This window comes from Podarcis liolepis, assembly GCF_965112155.1.
Source record: "Podarcis liolepis genome assembly, chromosome: 10".
NCBI classification, from domain to species: Eukaryota; Metazoa; Chordata; class Lepidosauria; order Squamata; family Lacertidae; genus Podarcis; species Podarcis liolepis.
In genome coordinates this window covers 46,858,614-46,877,998 of record NC_139562.1, presented here as the reverse complement: position 1 = coordinate 46,877,998, position 19,385 = coordinate 46,858,614, and the positions used below count along the sequence as shown (strand labels likewise).

General features: G+C 44.7%; 1 protein-coding gene across 2 annotated transcripts in view; it reads right to left on the bottom strand.

Annotated features, from left to right (window-relative positions):
* The window catches only part of PPM1H (protein phosphatase, Mg2+/Mn2+ dependent 1H), an 88,223-nt gene that overhangs the window by 49,053 nt on the left and 19,785 nt on the right, over positions 1-19,385 (bottom strand). The window contains exons 1-2 of one of the 2 annotated variants that reach the window (XM_083463600.1): positions 6,618-6,719; positions 2,767-2,935 (exon numbers count right to left, since the gene is read on the bottom strand). In XM_083463600.1, the coding sequence (XP_083319726.1) occupies positions 2,767-2,935; positions 6,618-6,640 (192 nt within the window). In that variant the 5' untranslated portion in view covers positions 6,641-6,719. Of the gene's footprint in view, positions 1-2,766; positions 2,936-6,617; positions 6,720-19,385 lie in introns of those variants that run through there. The other variant, XM_083463599.1, reaches the window with a different exon arrangement.

The window sequence follows — 19,385 nt, the reverse complement described above, 5'->3', positions numbered from 1 at the left end:
ACAGATTTCCCCCCCAAAAAAATCTTTGTGAGGCTGTCTGCTAGTTGATGTCACGCTGGGAGACTTCTCCTAAGTGCTTGCAACCCTCAGGTTTTTATCCATTTGCTTTAATAAGTTTTGAGAGATGCAACAATATCTCAGCAAGAAACGCAGAATGAAATGTCTCACTCCTGTGCTACCACACACTAATGTGGCACACAAAGGCGGCCAGCTTCAGATTCTTTTAAAAAGGCAGCCCAGTGAAATGGGCTAGCTTCTGGAACAAGACTGCCCTCTAGCAGCAAGCGTTTCGCAGCAATAATATTTTAAAGCTAATCTCTTCTGAAACACTGAAGCTCAATAAACTCAGGCTATGTATTTCAAAGCATGTTATCATCTATACATATATTAAATTCTTAACCGGTTTTAAAATGATGCACCCAGAGAACTGGGAAATGAACCATGGAACAGCAAAGGTACAGATAACACTAAGTTAGTTACCTAAGTTAGACTATTGAATCTTATTTGAGGACAAGACGTTCCTTCAAAAAATCCACAACGCACAGAAACAGGTGTGTGAGAAAGATTTTTCTGGGTTTAAAGCAGAAGAGGGCACAGATTTGCATATGATTTATTTTCCAGGCAAAATTGTGTTCACATTAGCGAGTGAGGTAAAAGGACTAAAAAAAAAAAAAAAATGAGGCTACACAAAAGTACTAAGATGTCTGACAATGAGGTCAGCAAATTAAAACTTTTCCATAACTGTATTTCTGTACAGTCATACCTCGGATTGAAGTAGCTTCAGGTTAAGCATTTTCGGGTTGCGCTCCTCGGTGACCCGGAAGTAAAGGAGCACATTACTTCTGGGTTTCACCACTCGCGCATGCGCAGACGCTCAAAATGACGTCACGTGCATGCGCGGAAGCGGCAGGTCGCGACCTGCGGACGCGCAGGCACGGGTTGTGTTCGCTTCAGGATGCAAATGGGGCTCCAGAACGGATCCCGTTCACATCCAGAGGTACCACTGTACTAGAAATAATTTAACCTGTTGCATTTCTGCCTGTCAAAGAACTTTCAGGCACAAGAGCCCTGCTCTGCACCAGTGCTACCCCTAAATCATGCAAAGCCAGTTGTTGTTTTTTACTGCATTTTCCTTAAAAAAAAAAAGCCAAGAGACTAAAGTATAGCAACACCAGACTACACTCCAGGGTTGTCGTACACTCCTCTCTCATTCCTCCCACCCTCAATCCACCTGCCACTGTATAACAAAATTGGGCTGTTTTGGAGGGGTGACATAGCCCATGCTCTCTCTCTGCTGCAATGTCCCCCTTATATATGGATATACTAAAATGTGCTGGACGTGCGTGGCAATTCTTTTTATGTTTGCATACTCAAAAGAGGGGGAAATCACATTTCTGAATGAAATTAAATTGGTTAGAAAGAGCACACAAACTCCTGTGTTTGCAGTTGACTTGTGGTTTTGGGTGGGCATAGCTAAACTAAAATCTTGAATTCCTTGGTTGTTTTCTCTGGGCAACAGCCACTTCTTTACCAAAGAAAAACAAAGATCAGCTTCAAAATGAATCAGCAAGTCCTTGTTGTTTAGAGAAGGGACTTCCTGGTTAAGGCCATTTTTAAAAATCTTTCCTGGCACACCTGCGATTCTAGAATTTCTCTACAGCACTCAGCAATCACAGCTGTGACTGTACTCTCATTTTCTAAAACCACTGAAAGGCTGGACCGGGCTCATTTCACACATTTTGCTTTATTATCTCTAATTCTACAAGGGCTAGAGACTTCCATTTCTCAAAAGTTTTTTTTTTTGGGGGGGGACAAGCTCAGAGTCTCCTCCCTCTTGTTGGCCCCAGGTCAACTGGCATCTTGGGGGGAAAGGAAGAAGCTGCGTCTGTCTCTGGCTGCACTTGTTATTTGATGAACCTCAAATCATGCACCAGGAGCAAAAGCTGCAGAGCTGTAGCCAACTTGCTCACCCTGAAGAGTAGCTGCTCTAAAACCAATGGACTTAAATGAGAATGTCCATTAAACTAAATGGGTCTAACTTAGTTGGATACCATACGTAATTTTGAATGTCACTGCTCCATACATGCTAAGGTGACTCATGGAGGCGAACAGCAGCTTCTGCTCACAGCTAATGAGCCTTACAACCTGGGCATCCTAAGCAGAGCTTCACCCTCTGCAAAGAAAACAGCAGCCACCATGACCAGCTGTAATCACCTAACCCTTATTTATCATACTAAGTTTCAAAATGTAGCTCTGGAGCAGCTGTAAGTACAGGACAAGGTTGCCAGGTTGGCACATAAGAAGAGCTCTGCCAAAGGCTTATCTGAGCCCCACATCCCGTTCTCACAGGGGTGAACCAGAGGATGATGTGGACTTCAGAGATAGGAATGAGTGCAATGGCAAGTCCCGCCGATAGTCTTCTCCTCCCTGGATTTGTCTGATCCTCTTTTAAAGCTGTCCTAGTTGGTGACCATCGTCAGCTGAAGCAATCATTGGAAGCATTTCAGGGGCTGAACCCAGAGCTTATAAGTCAATCCACATTTTCAACACAATTGTTCATAGGGGTGCAAAACAAGCTGAGCGATCAAAGACAGCACCAGAAGCTGGAAAGAATGGGAACTATTGCCCATTCTATCCACAATTGCCATGCTTACACACATGTGTTTTACTGAGAGAACATTGCAGCGTAGACTACTTGCACAAGGATTCTGCAAGTGAAGCAACCATCTCACTGTGGACAGATTAAAGAAGGAAGCAGCAACTTACTGAATTCTCTTTCAGCTGCAGTCCTTCCCCATTTGGCAACGAAGACCTCCGTTTAGTAGAGGAGTTTTTGTTTGGTGTGGAATTTGTTCCTCCTCCTTTCTTCTTGACCGAAAGTACTTCACAACTGGCCTGGTCTTCATTGTGTGTACTTTTACCCGCATTGATCACCCTAATAAATAAACAAAATATAAATAAGCAGCGTAAGAAGTTATTTTTAAAAAAACAACATGTGTTTGTGTTTATTTGATGAATTTGTACACCACCCTTCAATAATATACCGTATTTTTCGCTCCATTGGACGCACCCGACCATAGGGCGCATCTAGTTTTTAGAGGAGGAAAACAAGGAAAAAATATTCTGAATCAAATGTTGTATAAACTACTGTATTTAATAAACAACTGGTATATCAGAATCACATTACAGCCATGTAAAGTGAACAGCAGTCAACAATGCATTAAGAACCATCATCACTGTCATTAACAAATGAAGAGAGACTTTAAGGTTTGAGTACTCTTCTAGTCTTCTGTGAATCCAAAGAACTCATCACTGCTAAAGTCAGAATTTATGAAGCTCAGTTGCTCACAGTCAGAGACATCACTTTCTTCGCTATCTTCATGTAAAATACCATCTTCGTATCCATCCAAAGCATTGCTAATGCCACATTTTTTCCTCTCAATCCTCTTCCTCCCCTCTCTCAGCGAACAGCCTGCCAGCTGCTCGCAAACATTCACTTTACTTGAATTACAGTCAAGAAACAGCCAAGCAGAGCTTCTCAGTAGCAGGCTTGGGAGGCTTTCCTTTTCCCCACATTTTTCTCCCCCCCCCCAGCAGAACAGTCCCCTTTTCCAGCCTCCTCCACTCCATCCCTTTCACCCAAACTCCTCAGGTGACGTCTACAATTTCTCCCCTTCACTGCTCCCTCTCCTTTGCCCTCTACCATGACTCTCCACTCACGGCAACCTATGGTACCTCATCTCCCTTCACCCAGCTTCTTGGTCCCCCTTCCTCTTCGTCCTCTTCCTCCCCTCTCTCGGTGAACAGCCTGCCCACTGCTCCAAACCTTGAGGGAAAGGGCAGGCTGCTGGCAGAGCAGCACCCCCCCACCCCCATTCAGCAGCCCTGGAGTGTGGGGCATGGGCGCACAGCCTGCCCACTGCTCCAAACCTTGAGGGAAAGGGCAGGCTGCTGGCAGAGCAGCACCCCCCACCCCCATTCAGCAGCCCTGGAGTGTGGGGCATGGGCGCACAACCTGCCCACTGCTCCAAACCTTGAGGGGAAGGGCAGGCTGCTGGCAGAGCAGCACCCCCCACCCCCATTCAGCAGCCCTGGAGTGTGGGGCATGGGCGCACAGCCTGCCCACTGCTCCAAACCTTGAGGGGAAGGGCAGGCTGCTGGCAGAGCAGCACCACCCACCCCCATTCAGCAGCCCTGGAGTGTGGGGCATGGGCGCACAGCCTGCCCACTGCTCCAAACCTTGAGGGGAAGGGCAGGCTGCTGGCAGAGCAGCACCCCCCACCCCCATTCAGCAGCCCTGGAGTGTGGGGCATGGGCGCACAGCCTGCCCACTGCTCCAAACCTTGAGGGGAAGGGCAGGCTGCTGGCAGAGCAGCACCCCCCACCCCCATTCAGCAGCCCTGGAGTGTGGGGCATGGGCGCACAGCCTGCCCACTGCTCCAAACCTTGAGGGGAAGGGCAGGCTGCTGGCAGAGCAGCACCCCCCACCCCCATTCAGCAGCCCTGGAGTGTGGGGCATGGGCGCACAGCCTGCCCACTGCTCCAAACCTTGAGGGGAAGGGCAGGCTGCTGGCAGAGCAGCACCACCCACCCCCATTCAGCAGCCCTGGAGCATGGGGCATGGGCGCACAGCCTGCCCACTGCTCCAAACCTTGAGGGGAAGGGCAGGCTGCTGGCAGAGCAGCACCCCCCACCCCCATTCAGCAGCCCTGGAGTGTGGGGCATGGGCGCACAGCCTGCCCACTGCTCCAAACCTTGAGGGGAAGGGCAGGCTGCTGGCAGAGCAGCACCACCCACCCCCATTCAGCAGCCCTGGAGCGTGGGGCATGGGCGCACAGCCTGCCCACTGCTCCAAACCTTGAGGGGAAGGGCAGGCTGCTGGCAGAGCAGCACCCCCCACCCCCATTCAGCAGCCCTGGAGCGTGGGGCATGGGCGCACAGCCTGCCCACTGCTCCAAACCTTGAGGGGAAGGGCAGGCTGCTGGCAGAGCAGCACCACCCACCCCCATTCAGCAGCCCTGGAGCGTGGGGCATGGGCGCACAGCCTGCCCACTGCTCCAAACCTTGAGGGGAAGGGCAGGCTGCTGGCAGAGCAGCACCCCCCACCCCCATTCAGCAGCCCTGGAGTGTGGGGCATGGGCGCACAGCCTGCCCACTGCTCCAAACCTTGAGGGGAAGGGCAGGCTGCTGGCAGAGCAGCACCCCCCACCCCCATTCAGCAGCCCTGGAGTGTGGGGCATGGGCGCACAACCTGCCCACTGCTCCAAACCTTGAGGGGAAGGGCAGGCTGCTGGCAGAGCAGCACCCCCCACCCCCATTCAGCAGCCCTGGAGTGTGGGGCATGGGCGCACAGCCTGCCCACTGCTCCAAACCTTGAGGGGAAGGGCAGGCTGCTGGCAGAGCAGCACCCCCCACCCCCATTCAGCAGCCCTGGAGTGTGGGGCATGGGCGCACAGCCTTCCCGTTGCTCCAAAGCTGCAGAGGGAAGCCGAGGCTGCCGGCAGACGAGCGAGGCTCTCCCCACCTCCCCCATTCAACAGCCCAGAAGCACGGGGGATGGGCGCACAGCCCTCCCGTTCCTCCAAAGCTTCCCGGGGCTGCAGGGGGAAGCCGAGGCTGCCGGCAGATGAGCGCAGCTCTCCCCTCCGCCCCCATTCAGCAGCCCAGGAGTGTGGGGCAGGGGCGCACAGCCCTCCCCTTGCTCCAAAGCTTCCCGGGGCTGCAGGGGGAAGCCGAGGCTGCCGGCAGATGAGCGCAGCTCTCCCCTCCGCCCCCATTCAACAGCCCAGAAGCACGGGGGATGGGCGCACAGCCCTCCCGTTCCTCCAAAGCTTCCCGGGGCTGCAGGGGGAAGCCGAGGCTGCCAGCAGACAAGCGAGGCTCTCCCCACCTCCCCCATTCAACAGCCCAAAACGCGGGGGATGGGCGCAAAGCCCTCCCGTTCCTCCAAAGCTTCCCGGGGCTGCAGAGGGAAGCCGAGGCTGCCGGCAGGGGAGCGCGGCTCCACCACCACTACCAAAGACCAGTCCAAGAGTGTGCCGCACTCCGACAATTTGGCCCCAGGGACCACACATTCGCTCCATAGGACGCACAGACATTTCCCCTTACTTTTTAAGAGTAAAAAAGTGCGTCCAATGGTGCGAAAAATACGGTACACACAGAGAAAGAATACAAACAAAATTTTAAAAATACAACATTCAGATTCAATTCACTTGGAATAAGCCAGATGTCTACTCTGGCCTGAGCAAGGGCTGCTGGGAATAAAGCCAGAAAATGCAGTCTACAATTCTGTAATTCTCCACAATCATTTCTTGACTTGGAGGGAATCACACTGTTGGGGCACTTCTGAAGGAACAGGAAGATCAGAGCACAAAATCCATGTCGGATAAAATTAATGGTTCATCTACCACAGAAGTCTGCCCATCAACAACAGCCGCACATCTGTTTCATGGATGCTCAAATGAGGACACAATGGTGGAACCCATTCCCTGCTTTTAATCCTGAACATATGGTAGATAAGGACTGTTTATCTCGGAAAACTGAGGCTGCATTTTGGCTACCATGGCCAGCAGAACCCAAAATTCCTATTCATGTATTCATCTAATCTACTTATTTACAGGGATTTCTGCCATACACCCATCAACTGTGATGAGAACAGCTACTGGCAGCTACAACTGCAGTACAAAATTATTTCTTATCCATCCCCTTCCTGTGTCCAATGTGACTCAATATGGAAAAGGCTTGTTCCCAACATTTTGCCCACATTGTGACATGCAATGGCATCACAAAATACAATAGGGCAAGGCTTGCCAGTGAACTCCAAGGTGGCATGGTGAAGTCTTTCAAACTCAGGAACTTCCTAGGCTCATTGTTTGTGACATTCTGGTTGGTCCCAATAAAGACGTTGCCTGCTGCAGCTTTTATAAAGTTTTCTAGGGATGGGTCCTCGATTGTGTTATCCAAGTATATATGGCCAGAGGGGAAATCTCAATCATTCATGCTGTCATAAGTAATATTTTGGACACCATGGCAGTTATTTCAATCTATATCTCCTGAGGTGCCTGAAAAGTAAATAGTCACGCTGTTTCTGAAAGCCATGATGATGTTACTTTGAGATCTCGGAACGGCTAAATTATTTTACAATAATGTAACATGCAAAACGGGCCTTGTGGCACCATTTCCAGACATTCTATGAATGAGATGAGTTTTCCTTGACTATGTTGAAAAATCAGCCTTCCCCCAACCTTCAACTACAACTCCCAACAGCCCCAGACACAAGAGTCAGGGATGCTGGGAGTTATCTTCTGAAACGTCTTGTGGGCACCAAGTTGTTAAAGGCTTCTTCAGATCAAGCCTACACAGCATATAAGCCGCCTTGCATTTCACCCTACTAGAGACTACGAACTCTCTTGTTTTTTGCTGCCTGCCAGTGATAACAGAAATAGGGAGACCACAGTAGATAACCAACAACCTGCATTTGGCTCGGTGGGGCTCTCTCTGTGCAGAGCTGCTTTGGATGACAAGATTTTAAACAAAGGTTTCTGCAGTGCTGTAAATGCCACCGGCAAACACCTGGGAGAAAGCTACAGCACATTAAACTAAAGCAGAGGGAGACTAGAGGAACACTCTTATACTGGGAATAATCCATCCATCTCAATACATCATGAAAACTGTATCTGAGAGTGTTGAGCTGCCAGGAGCAACAAACTAAAAATTTATCCATCACCAACCTATACCTTGGTTTTCCTCCCAAAGGTGCGCAAAACAACTACCCATCTAGAACACAAAAGAAATTCAAATCAGTTCAAGAAGTTACAGCTAGAATAAACAGGTCTTTTAAAAAGGCACCCGAAAACCATTACAAATCTGACTGTAGCTACAAAAAGGTTCTCTCCCACATGTCAAACATACCTCCGATACCAGTGGGACACAACATGGAGCCTGCTCAACCTGATCTCAAGGTGAAGTTCACAGAAGGAGGGGAAAGAGAGATTTAGGCATTCTGGCCCCACACTGTATGCAGTCCAGACACCCAGGGCAGGCCCCTGGGACAAATGGGTCTCAATAGTCAGCGACAGGCAGGCTGACCGTTCTGTTTTATTACCTCCCTTAATCATAAGAAAACCTGATGCATCCAAATGCTTGCTTTTAGCATCGGTCATTCAGATAGTCAACCTTTTCTTCCCAAGCTATCAAAATCATGCAAATTGTGACACCTTTGTGCCTAGGTAGAATGTGGAGGTGCCAATTCACACCCAATGGGTGGAGACGTGCTAAACTGGGCTGTTATGTTACAAACAAACAAAATATTTAAGTGTGGGACGGCACACACAGCAAAGATGCAAGTAAACAAATGAGAGGAACCATTAACTTTTTCATTAATTTTCTCTTTTACGTTTTCCAAATAAGGCCTTTCAGATGGGACATGTATGAAAGGCAACTTCCTGCTGCCCCTTTACTCCAGGCAGACATGTTAAGACATTCTTCAATCTGCCCTATTACCTTATTCTCCTCCCTCTCTAAAACTGTCCCTCATATTTACAGAAAAATCGAATGTAGGTCTCCTTGGAGACAGTTTCTATTCTGAATCAATTTTATTAAACATTTTCAAGATACAATACCATAAAGAAACTAAGCAAAGCTATTATCTAAAGAGAGAAAAATGATAAAAAGGAAAAGAGAGAGGAATAGAAAAAAGAAACACACCCACACAAACACAAAATGTTATATTCTATCAACCTTATATCTTAATCTACAATACACAATCAGAGACCCACGTCTTCCCGGCTCCCCAGGACTTATCATACTTATATTATTTAATATTAATTTTAAAAAACTATATAGGTGATAGTTTCTATTTACTTCCATGATACTTACTCCCAAAGTAGTTCATATACAACCGCAACCTAAATATCACAATAATATAACATCCCACTGAAGGCAAACATCTTTACCCGGGCCTGGAACATTTGTGCCGTGTGCTTTCAGGACCCTCATCCTATTTCTGTGACTGTAATTTGTTTTAGCTGTTTTGAATACTGAATGTTAAATTGGTATAACTCACCCTGGGACCTGCTGGTGGAGGGGGATTAATAATAATTAATAATAATAATAATAATAGCAATGTGGCAATCTGCAGACTTGGGGTCTCCCAGGGTTCAAGGAAAACAAGATAAATGGCTTATATAAAATTATTTCAAGCTTTCAAAATTCTCCTTCACGTTTAATATGTGTGGAAAGTTTAAACTCTGAGAGTTTGGCAGTGGTGGCGCTAATCCATTTTGATACAGCTGTCAACTTAAATTAGCACACAGCTATTCACGTGACTGGAACCAGTTCACATATGCCCACAGAGGATTTGTTCCTTCCTCAGTACTCACTCCCTGCAACATATATATAGCACGAAATAATGTCATCCGTTTATCAGAAAACTACTGCGGCAAAATCAGACTTCATGTGAAGTTCTCGCCTACATACTCGTTTGCTTGGAACCTGATTTTAATGGTGAGAAGTTGTGGTGAGAAGTTTTAGAAAGGAAATCTATTTTTTGCTTTTGCAATTAAGATTGGGCAGCTTTTGTCTTATTACAAGACAGACATGTGCTCTCAGCAGCGGGATTCTTCTTATGTGCATTGCACTCAATAAGGGAAAAGAATATATTAGTAATAATATTAATTAATTAATTAATTAAATCTGTATACAGTGGTACCTCTGGTTACGTACTTAATTCGTTCCGGAGGTCCGTTCTTAACCTGAAACTGTTCTTAACCTGGAGCACCACTTTAGCTAATGGGCCCTTCCGCTGCGGCCACACCGCCGCCACGTGATTTCTGTTCTCATCCTGAAGCAAAGTTCTTAACCCGAGGTACTATTTCTAGGTTAGCGGAGTCTGTATCCTGAAGCGTATGTAACCTGAAGTGTATGTAACCCAAGGTATCACTGTACTGCCCTATACCCATAAGTCCCAGGATGGTTCACAACAGAAAATTACAGTATACAAAGCACAAAATTAATAATAATAATAATAATAATAATAATAATAATAATAATATCAATAAATCAAAACACGAAAGACATAATAAAAAATAAAGACAGTAAAACATGGCTTTTCACTCAGCAAGATAACTCCTCCTAAGCACATTGTGAGTCATCCTCTAGAAAACTCCCATATGTCTTTTCGCTGTGATTCTTGCACTTCTTGCACGTGTAGAGGATGCTATCAAAATCATCCCAAATGAAGTGAACTTCAGAGACTCAGTGACGTTTCTCTCAAAAGGAAAGGCAAACTTTACAAGGCCCCAAATTCTTATCTGGCTCAGGTAAAAATCTGAGCCGGAGAAGAACTGCCAGTTTTACTTTCCTTTCATGACAAAAATATCCAGAATAAATCCAACAAGAGGTCACTAAACTGAAGAAGAGTTAATTCTTTGCAAACTATCTATTATATACACCACCAGTTCCTATTAAAGCACTGCTGGCATTTATGTGCATGCAGGCAAACACCCAGGTACCGCAAGAGCTCCCTACTGGAGAATTGAGACTAAGCATATTTTGTTAAGGTCATTGTGGTTCAATAACTTTTCCCTTTCCTCCAGTCAGATATACATCTTTATATGCCCACAAGCATGAGATGAACTACGCTTACTAATAATGATATCATACAGTTTGGCAAATTAGGTTTCGCTATGCTTATTACATCAATTTATAGATGCTAGACAGCGGCTATTACAATTTAGCCACTAATCTCCCCACAAGTTTTAGCATGAGGATGATAAAATATTTAGAAGGAATCTGCTCGGAAGGCAAATGTTAGCTTCCAATTAACATTTTCAAACCACCACTACATGATAATTATATCCCTGAGATATTTATGCTTCATGGATCTGTAGCATACATCGTGCCCTAGTTATATTGTCAGAAGACTGATTTAGAGGCAAATTAAAAACAAAACAAAACCAAGTTCATTAAGAGCGGCTAACAAATCCATAAACTTTTTCAACGGGCTTTCCCAATCACAATACAGTGCATTATAGCTATGCCAGAAAGAAACAGTGCAAATTTCCTTGCTTCGCTGGTTGTTGCAATCCTGTACCATGTGGCTACAAGAGGCAGTGGTTCTGTCACAGTGACAACATCCACATTGTGGCACATAAGCCAGTCAGCCCCATCTATATAAATAGTAAGAAAACGGTCAGCACCCAGAATAAATCAGAAAAAGGGGAAGGAGGAAAATCTCAAGATGCTGGATATGGTTTTATTTATAAGCAAGCCCAATGTGTCAATTTACGCAAGCTAAAATGTGTTGGGCTTGTTTATAAATAAAACCAAATCCACATCTTGAGATTCCCCCCCCTTCCTTTTTCTCTCTCCTTCCATTTGGAACAAAAGCAATCCATGCATCCTGCAACATGAGCAACGCATAATTTGCGTAAACCACCACCTTGTGGACCTCCTTATCCTGAAAGGAACAGGACATGGAAGCCAAGACTTCTCCTATGCTGCATCTAATCTTCTTAGCCACTCCTTACAAAGTAAGAATGGTCACTTTTGTTATGACAACCAGCCCTCAGGCTGGCTTGGGGCACTAGCAAATGTCCAGTGATGCCATCCTTGGGAGCCAATCTTGAACAAGATCATTATGCCCTAGGATAACCTAGGATAGCAAAGCAAAACCACATGATGCAGTGCTGTCTGGATTGGCAGCCCTGGGCTCACTCTTGACCATATCAGCCCATAGGATCAAACCTGAAGCAATCAGATAGTGTTCTTTTTCAACCATGTTCCAATGAATCACATACTGTTAATCTGGAGCGTATCTGTAAATGTTAGCAAAGTTTTTCCTTGCCCTTAAATCGGGAAAGGCTACTGCTGACAGTGGGTGGCGCTGTGGTCTAAACCACAGAGCCTAGGGCTTGCTGATTAGAAGGTCAGCGGTTCGAATCCCTGCGTTCCCGTTGCTCAGTCCCTGCTCCTGCCAACCTAGCAGTTCAAAAGCACTTTAAAGTGCAAGTAGATAAATAGGTACCGCTCCGATGGGAAGGTAAACGGTGTTTCCGTACACTACTCTGGTTCACCAGAAGCAGCTTAGTCATGCTGACCACATGACCCGGAAGCTGGCTGCGGACAAACACCGGCTCCCTCGACCAGTAAAGTGAGATGAGCGCCGCGACCCCAGAGTCGTCCGCGACTGGACTTAACAGTCAGGGGTCCCTTTACCTTTACCGCTGACAGCACCCTAGGTCTCCCTTCTTCTCTTCTCTCGCCACCTCCCACTGAGAAACCATCAGGACAGCACATACATATTTGGCATGTACTACCTGATTACACTTTGCACTTCCTGCGTCTGCCCCCTCTGTTGCATACTGATTGCCCCAGTCTGCACTAGGGCTGGGCGATATATCAATATATAATCCAAAACCGGTTTGAAGTCCCTAATGTGATATCAGTTTCTTAATTTTTGAACTGGCAATATATCGTGAATCAGTGTGTGTGAGTGTGTGCACTATGCAAAAATCACAACATGGGAGAAACTGTTAAGCCAGTCAATGTTTCTCTCGATTCCTGCAGTCCGTTAACTCTGCCAGCTCAGCTCAGCTCTCTCTGGCCTCATGCAAGGAGCACCAAATCACAAGAGCAGATGTCAGCAAAAATCACGATGCAGGAAAAACCATGAAGCCAGCCCATGCCTCTACATAGCTCCATCCTTATTTCAGACATTGTGATTTATCAGCATACTGCAATGTTTTGTTGGTGATGTATCACAATGCTGAAAACAGGATATCTCCCAGCCTGAGTCTGCACACCTCCTAGGTGTACTGGAGAGGCTGACATCAGTTTGTAGGATCAAAACACAATTTGGAATCCCAATATAAGGCTTTAGAATTACAATAGGGGGCAGTGGAACATGGGCATGCCATTTAGGAGCCAATTCCCATGTTACGCTTAGCAGTGCAATGGAACGTCTCTGTTGTGGGTGGATCCTACACCACTAAAGCAAGCACATCACTCATGAGATGGGCGTAGCTTCTTCCCATTCCAGAGCACCCTGATCTCAGTTACCTAAACCCTTTTAACAAGTAAAGCTTCCACGTTGTTCTGGTAAGATAAACATTCGTCCAAAGTCATTTATACTTACAGTTTTTCTTGAATGACGTGTTGCTAACCGGCAACCCAAATCAACATATTACAGTGCTGTGCATTCTGATTATTCCCTTGTACTTGATTCAGTTTGTTAACTGGTTAATTTTCCAAATGAACAGTAGCAATAACTTAAGCGTCAAATTTCAAAACAGAATAGTGTTGTACACAAACATTTTTGTCTCTGAGGAGGGCAAGCAACTCCACAATTTGTTTTCCTGTTTTAGTTTTGCTAAAAGCTCACAAAGTATATTGCAAGCACAATCAGCAACTGTAATGGATATTTGTTTTGCAATGTTTTAAAGGAGAACTGGTCCTGAAGTGCTTTTCTGAAAGCTTTTACAGAACATGCACACTTTGATTCAAGATGACAGAACTGAAGGCCTGATTTGATAACCATAACAGATTGCTTCACATTTTTTAGAAACTGCTACATCAATTTTAACTCGGCATGCTTGGGTGTGTTTCACAATTTGCTATCGAAGTCGAAAAATGTGTATTTTTGTAAGGGGAAAAGCACCTCTAGAAAACAGGGTAGCTGCCCAGTTGAGAGATAGCAAATTAGCTGGGCTTCCAAGAGCACATTGTTATACGTTCACCTTACTTCATTTATTAGGTTCATATCCCATTATTTTTTACCTTAGTTTTTCTTAACTGTGTCTTGTTGCATCTATATGTGACAGTGATCTTCAAAATTTTCACCCTGATCTAGCAATCAGCATATGGTCGTAGTAAAAGGCTTTGTTGATATAGCACAGATGTTCCAGTGTTAGTTTCTAGGAGCTAAATGGCACCTTAAACCTAGGTTATGGGCGCAACAATGAAATGTCTAGGCATGCTTTTTCATAAGAATACAAAGTTGAAAATGAATGAACTGCAGCTTCATTTTCCATATGGTCTAGTCCTTCTCCTGCCTGGCCCCCTTATATTCTTAAGAGGGTTTCTTCAGAGAGTAGCTGGAAGTGGGGAGGCAGAAAAAGGCCCTCCTTTCCTTCCACTCTGCAGTTTTAATCTGAAATCTTAGGCGCTGCGCCCAGAGCTCAGAAACTGCTCATACTAATGAAATTCCCTGTCGCAAAATGGGAGTTTTGAACACTGAACTGTTCAGCACATGAAAATATGTACTGGATCCTACACTACTTAGAAAGAAGAGTGCAGATCAAAGAGATTTATCTTCTATGTGAGCCAGAGATGGTCACAAATAATAATAAAAAATAGTTTCACTTGACTGTATGCTCCTGCACCTGCCTTTGCTTGTTCATAAGGTGCTCGTTTCAATACAAATGCATGCACTCCTGCAGAAAATTGAGAAGGTACACTTCTCCCTATATTTCTCAATGCAACTGCGATTCTGAAATTCTTTCTATGATGAATAGTCACACCTAATGTTTTTTTCTGTACCATAAGCACTTCTGACATGGGACCATGGTGATCATTTACCTTTCCAATTAATCAAGTGTTTCAGGCACTGTTTTTTGACAGGAAGTTATCACTGGAAAAGGAACAGTTATTTCCAGCATTACGAAATAGCTTGGGCCATCTAAAAAGAGAAACCTATTCAAAGCTAATTAAGAAGCCCTGATAGTTAAATAAGCATGCCTAGAATTTCCTGCTGAGCTTTGCAGGATGGCAACAGTAATCATGATGACAGGACCGTTCAGAAGCACACATTTCTCCAAGAAAAGCTTGTAATGAACAACACGGTTCATTAGTTTTAATTAAGTACCCATTACATAAAAGTTTTGACTCCTGCTCAAAGTTTAGAATGCCCCAAACTCAACTATCACTTTCCCAACCCCTTTCCTATACCCATCTATACAAAGGCTATAGGCCTGACAATGCTCACTTGGAAATTAAGTTCTACTCAGTTCAGCTGGATTTTTTCTCTTTCAGTGAATATTTCAGATTAGAAACCAGGTGCACTGATGGGATAGTTTGCTCTAAGGGACTAGCATACTGTTGGAAGTAAAATTGAGACATTAAAGTTATTGCAAAGCTCTTGACTTGTTTGTATAATTGTCTGGTGTTAATGCCGGACTAGAGATATTTAAATTACCGTGTTAACTCTGTGAAACAACAGGGATTTCTAAATTGAATGATTATTCGGCGAACCAAAGCTCCATTCTACTTCTCCCATGTCACCTGCCAACAGTTCCTTTTTAAGGAAAGACACCAGAAATGCATGCACTGAGAGGCAATCAACTTTTCATTCCACCTAGTTAATTGTATTCAAAAGCAGTAAGAGTCCAAGATGAATGCAAAGGAAAGCTAATGTCTTTTAGTCTACCACAAAGGTTCACACAAAGCTATTAGCCCAAATGCCTACTGTATTCATTTTTAATACTGATATAAACTGGGGAGAAAAACACACGAACTTTCCCAGTTCACAAAGATTTCCTTGCTTGATCCACCTGCACACAATTTCAACTTGCCACCAGCAACAAAACAATTGTCAGTTTTGAGCCCTGATTTTTACACAGCATTATTAAAAGCTTCTGGACTTACTACAAAAGAGAAGCTGAACTTTAGAAGAAGCCTGGTTCTTCTCCTCTAGCATCAGTTTGAAAGGTAAGTGAACATAAGCCATTCTGGCAGGAAATAGAGCTGACAAGTTACATCTTCTCTCTCACTGCAGAATTCAGCATATCCCTAAAGAAAAGGGATGGGGGGGGGGAATCCTCAACTCAAGAGGAGCCTCTCCAGCAAGGCAGTTAATTCTGCCACTTTGCAAAATGCACAAAAGCAGAAAGGAAAAAGGGGGACTGACCTCAGAAAAACCTAATAATACTTCCACCAATGCGGATAAATGGAACAAAATAAACAAAGACAAATAAATTCTAGACCAGATAATCAAATTGTCTTCTAGATGTTTGAAAGAGGGGCAGCTGGTGGTTTACTGATTTATGGCTTATTAAGCCATGGCTTATTATCAAGTGTGACCCCTGCCTAATAGTTTCATTATGGTTTATTTACTGCCACTGAACTACAACCTGAAGGCTTGGCTTGGTGCAGGCTTTCAAACCTTGGGTTGTTTTAAATATGACTTGGTGTTGCATGTAGTCCCAGCATCCTCCCTTAATCAGGGTTTGCCTGACCATACCAAAGTGAACTGTTGGGAGCAGACCCCAGGCCCTTATTGATTTCTTTCTTCTTTGGCCATTGCATCATCCTTTACTGTGTACTGTGGCCAAAACAAAGCACAGTGGGCTGAATGAGACTCTGTACACAGAGATTTCTGGAAATTACACAGATGCTGTATCCATGAACAAGGGCATGGGGGGGGGGTATGTGCTCAAGTCCCACCCCACCAAGTCCCAACGTGCACAGTCCCACCCACCTTGTCCCTGACCTTCCCCATGTTTAGGGAGGGGTTAGCTGGACCATAAAGAAGGCTGGTCACCGAAGAATTGATGCTTTTGAATTATGGTGCTGGAGGAGACTCTTGAGAGTCCCATGGACTGCAAGAAGATCAAACCTATCAATTCTTAAGGAAATCAGCCCTGAGTGCTCACTGGAAGGACAGATCGTGAAGCTGAGGCTCCAATATTTTGGCCACCTCATGAGAAGAGAAGACTCCCTGGAAAAGACCCTGATGTTGGGAAAGATGGAGGGCACAAGGAGAAGGGGACGACAGAGGACGAGATGGTTGGATAGTGTTCTCGAAGCTACCAGCATGAGTTTGACCAAACTGCGGGAGGCAGTGGAAGACAGGAGTGTCTGGCGTGCTCTGGTCCATGGGGTCACGAAGAGTCGGACACGACTAAACGACTAAACAACAACAAGGTCTGCAGAGCCACCTGATCACGAACAGGGTACAAGGAAATGCAAGTAACATAGAAACCAAGCAACGATGGCTTCTACGATCGATCACCATCGTATGTGTGTCTTTGGGGCTCCCAAATCCACATATCTCACCTTTCTTACCTCCACCTTGCATCCGATGCAACCGAAGAGGGTTATCCTTTTAAACACATACACTTCAAACACTTGCATTTTAAAGATTCATGTATTTGCTGCTTCCTTCACCTCAAGTCTGTCAAAGGAATAACACACACGAAGCCACACTGCAGAGAAAACAGGTGTGGCAAATGACCTTAATACTTCATTATCTAATCCACCCAGTAGAACCTAAGTGCTTTTGAAGCTAACAGTTTTTTTCAGCTGTGGACAGATTGCTACAGCAGTAGCTCTTTTCAGTTCTGAAAATATAAGCTCCTAGCTGTGCGAACAGCAAGGTAGTTGAGCCCTGAAAATGAGGGCAATGGGTTAGTTGTACAAAAAATGGGGGGAGGGAAGTATTTTAATGATGTCAGGAGGGTAACATTCCTTATCTCCGTTCAAAAGGATCTTAAACTTCTAACGTTTTACTCAATTTTAATCCTTTCAATCTTTATGTGCAAGGCTGAAATGATTAAGGCTTTTCTGATTCACACTGCAACCTTTTAAAAATGAAATGTGAAAACCTAGATGAATTTAAATTTGGTACAGACCAAGGCTACACTAGTACAATTGGTTGAGTTGCTGTCTATTTGGAGTGTGTTGAGAGATAGCCTACTAGAAATACATTGTCAGAGTTTCAGTGTGCAATGGCGTTCTTTAACCTTCCAGCCACAATGAAAAGTGCTATTTATGACTAGAAACCCTGCAAAGGCCTATGAGCCCGCAAAGGCTTAGACCCTATAACTGCTTATATGTACAACAGGACTGTGCCCAATGCTTACCCTTTTTAACATGCTTGGGGAAATTTCCCAGAAAGACACAGTGGTGCATTTCTTCACTGCTATTTCCCTCTCCAATACTGTTGCGACACTACCACCATCCCTGGGCTTTGTTCTTCCCTAGTGATTCTAGCCTAGGATTTCCCAGACTTGGGTCTCCAGCTGTTTCTGAACTACAACTCCCATCATTCCTAGATAGCAGGACCTGTGGTCAGGGATGATGGGAATTGTAGTCCAAAAGCAGCTGGAGACCCAAGTGTGGGAAACCCTGTCCTAGTCAATGAAGGACAGAATAATAAAAATTAATGACCTCCCAATGCCATGGAGCTAATCAGATTTGGCCAGGCATGGGAAACAAGTGAGTTCCATGGAGTTAAATTGTGTTTGTTCTCAATGTGCTCAGGATAGCAGCTTTAAGCTACTGTGTTTGGAGCTTGCACAATCTATTATTATTATTTTGTTTTCTTGCATTTATATCCCACCTTTCTGCTATCAAAAACTCCAAGGTAATGTATCTTTGGTTCTCAGGCAGCCTCCCATCCCAATTTGGTTAAAGAAACTCACACCAATACAGTCCTCTCCACAGAAGCAGCATGGATACGGCAACTGCCTAGACCTCATCAAGGTAGAAAATTTGAGAACTCAGAACGACATCTACATGCACAGAACAGTTCTTCTGCAACCAGAGATAACAAGTTCAAACTGCCAACTAAACGAGTAGGTTTTCTTATTTTTTTAAAAAAATGCGTAAAACCCAGTTGTAAAGATTGCCTTTATACACCTAGCCATGTGTTTGAATTTACAGCACGCATACACACCAAAAAAAATTAAACTGAAGTTAAGCTCTAACCATATGTGCTACTTTCTGCAATCAATTTACATAATTCCATGTAATTAATTAATTTTTACTGCTCTACGCTAAATGCTTTGAAGTTGCGTTCCCGTCTCCTCTGTGAATTGCCAGTAGCAGTTTTGCTTTATGAGAAACGGTTTGCCATCAGTAGCCGTGGGATAATAAAAAAAACCGGGATGAGCAACTACTGAACTGTGAAAAATATATATGCCACGGTAAGAAAATTCTTTATAAGGACAGAGGGTTTGAGCTCTGTATTCAGACTTTACTTTGTTAATCTAATGCCCTACTGCACAATCTCTTCTGCAGGCCCATTTCCTATGTTAATTCAGTTGAGTCATAATCATTAGGGTTTTTAAAAAATATATAATAATATAAAAACCTCCCCCTGCCTGTGTCCACACACATCCTATGGATATCACAAGAGAAGGGTGAGGGAAGAATGACTTCCCGATTCTGTAGATAGAAAGAACTGGCTTGCCACCCATCATCAGATGGAAGGAAATCTGGATGCCTATAAAAGCAGATGGAAACCAAGAAAAAACTGCTCCTGTATTATAGAGTAGTAGATCTTCTTTCAGGAACCAGAGCTGCCAATCTCCAGCAGAGGAGAGGCAAACAAAATTTTGAAAGGGCAACAACCCAACCCAATCTGCCTGCAGTATCATTATCAGCAG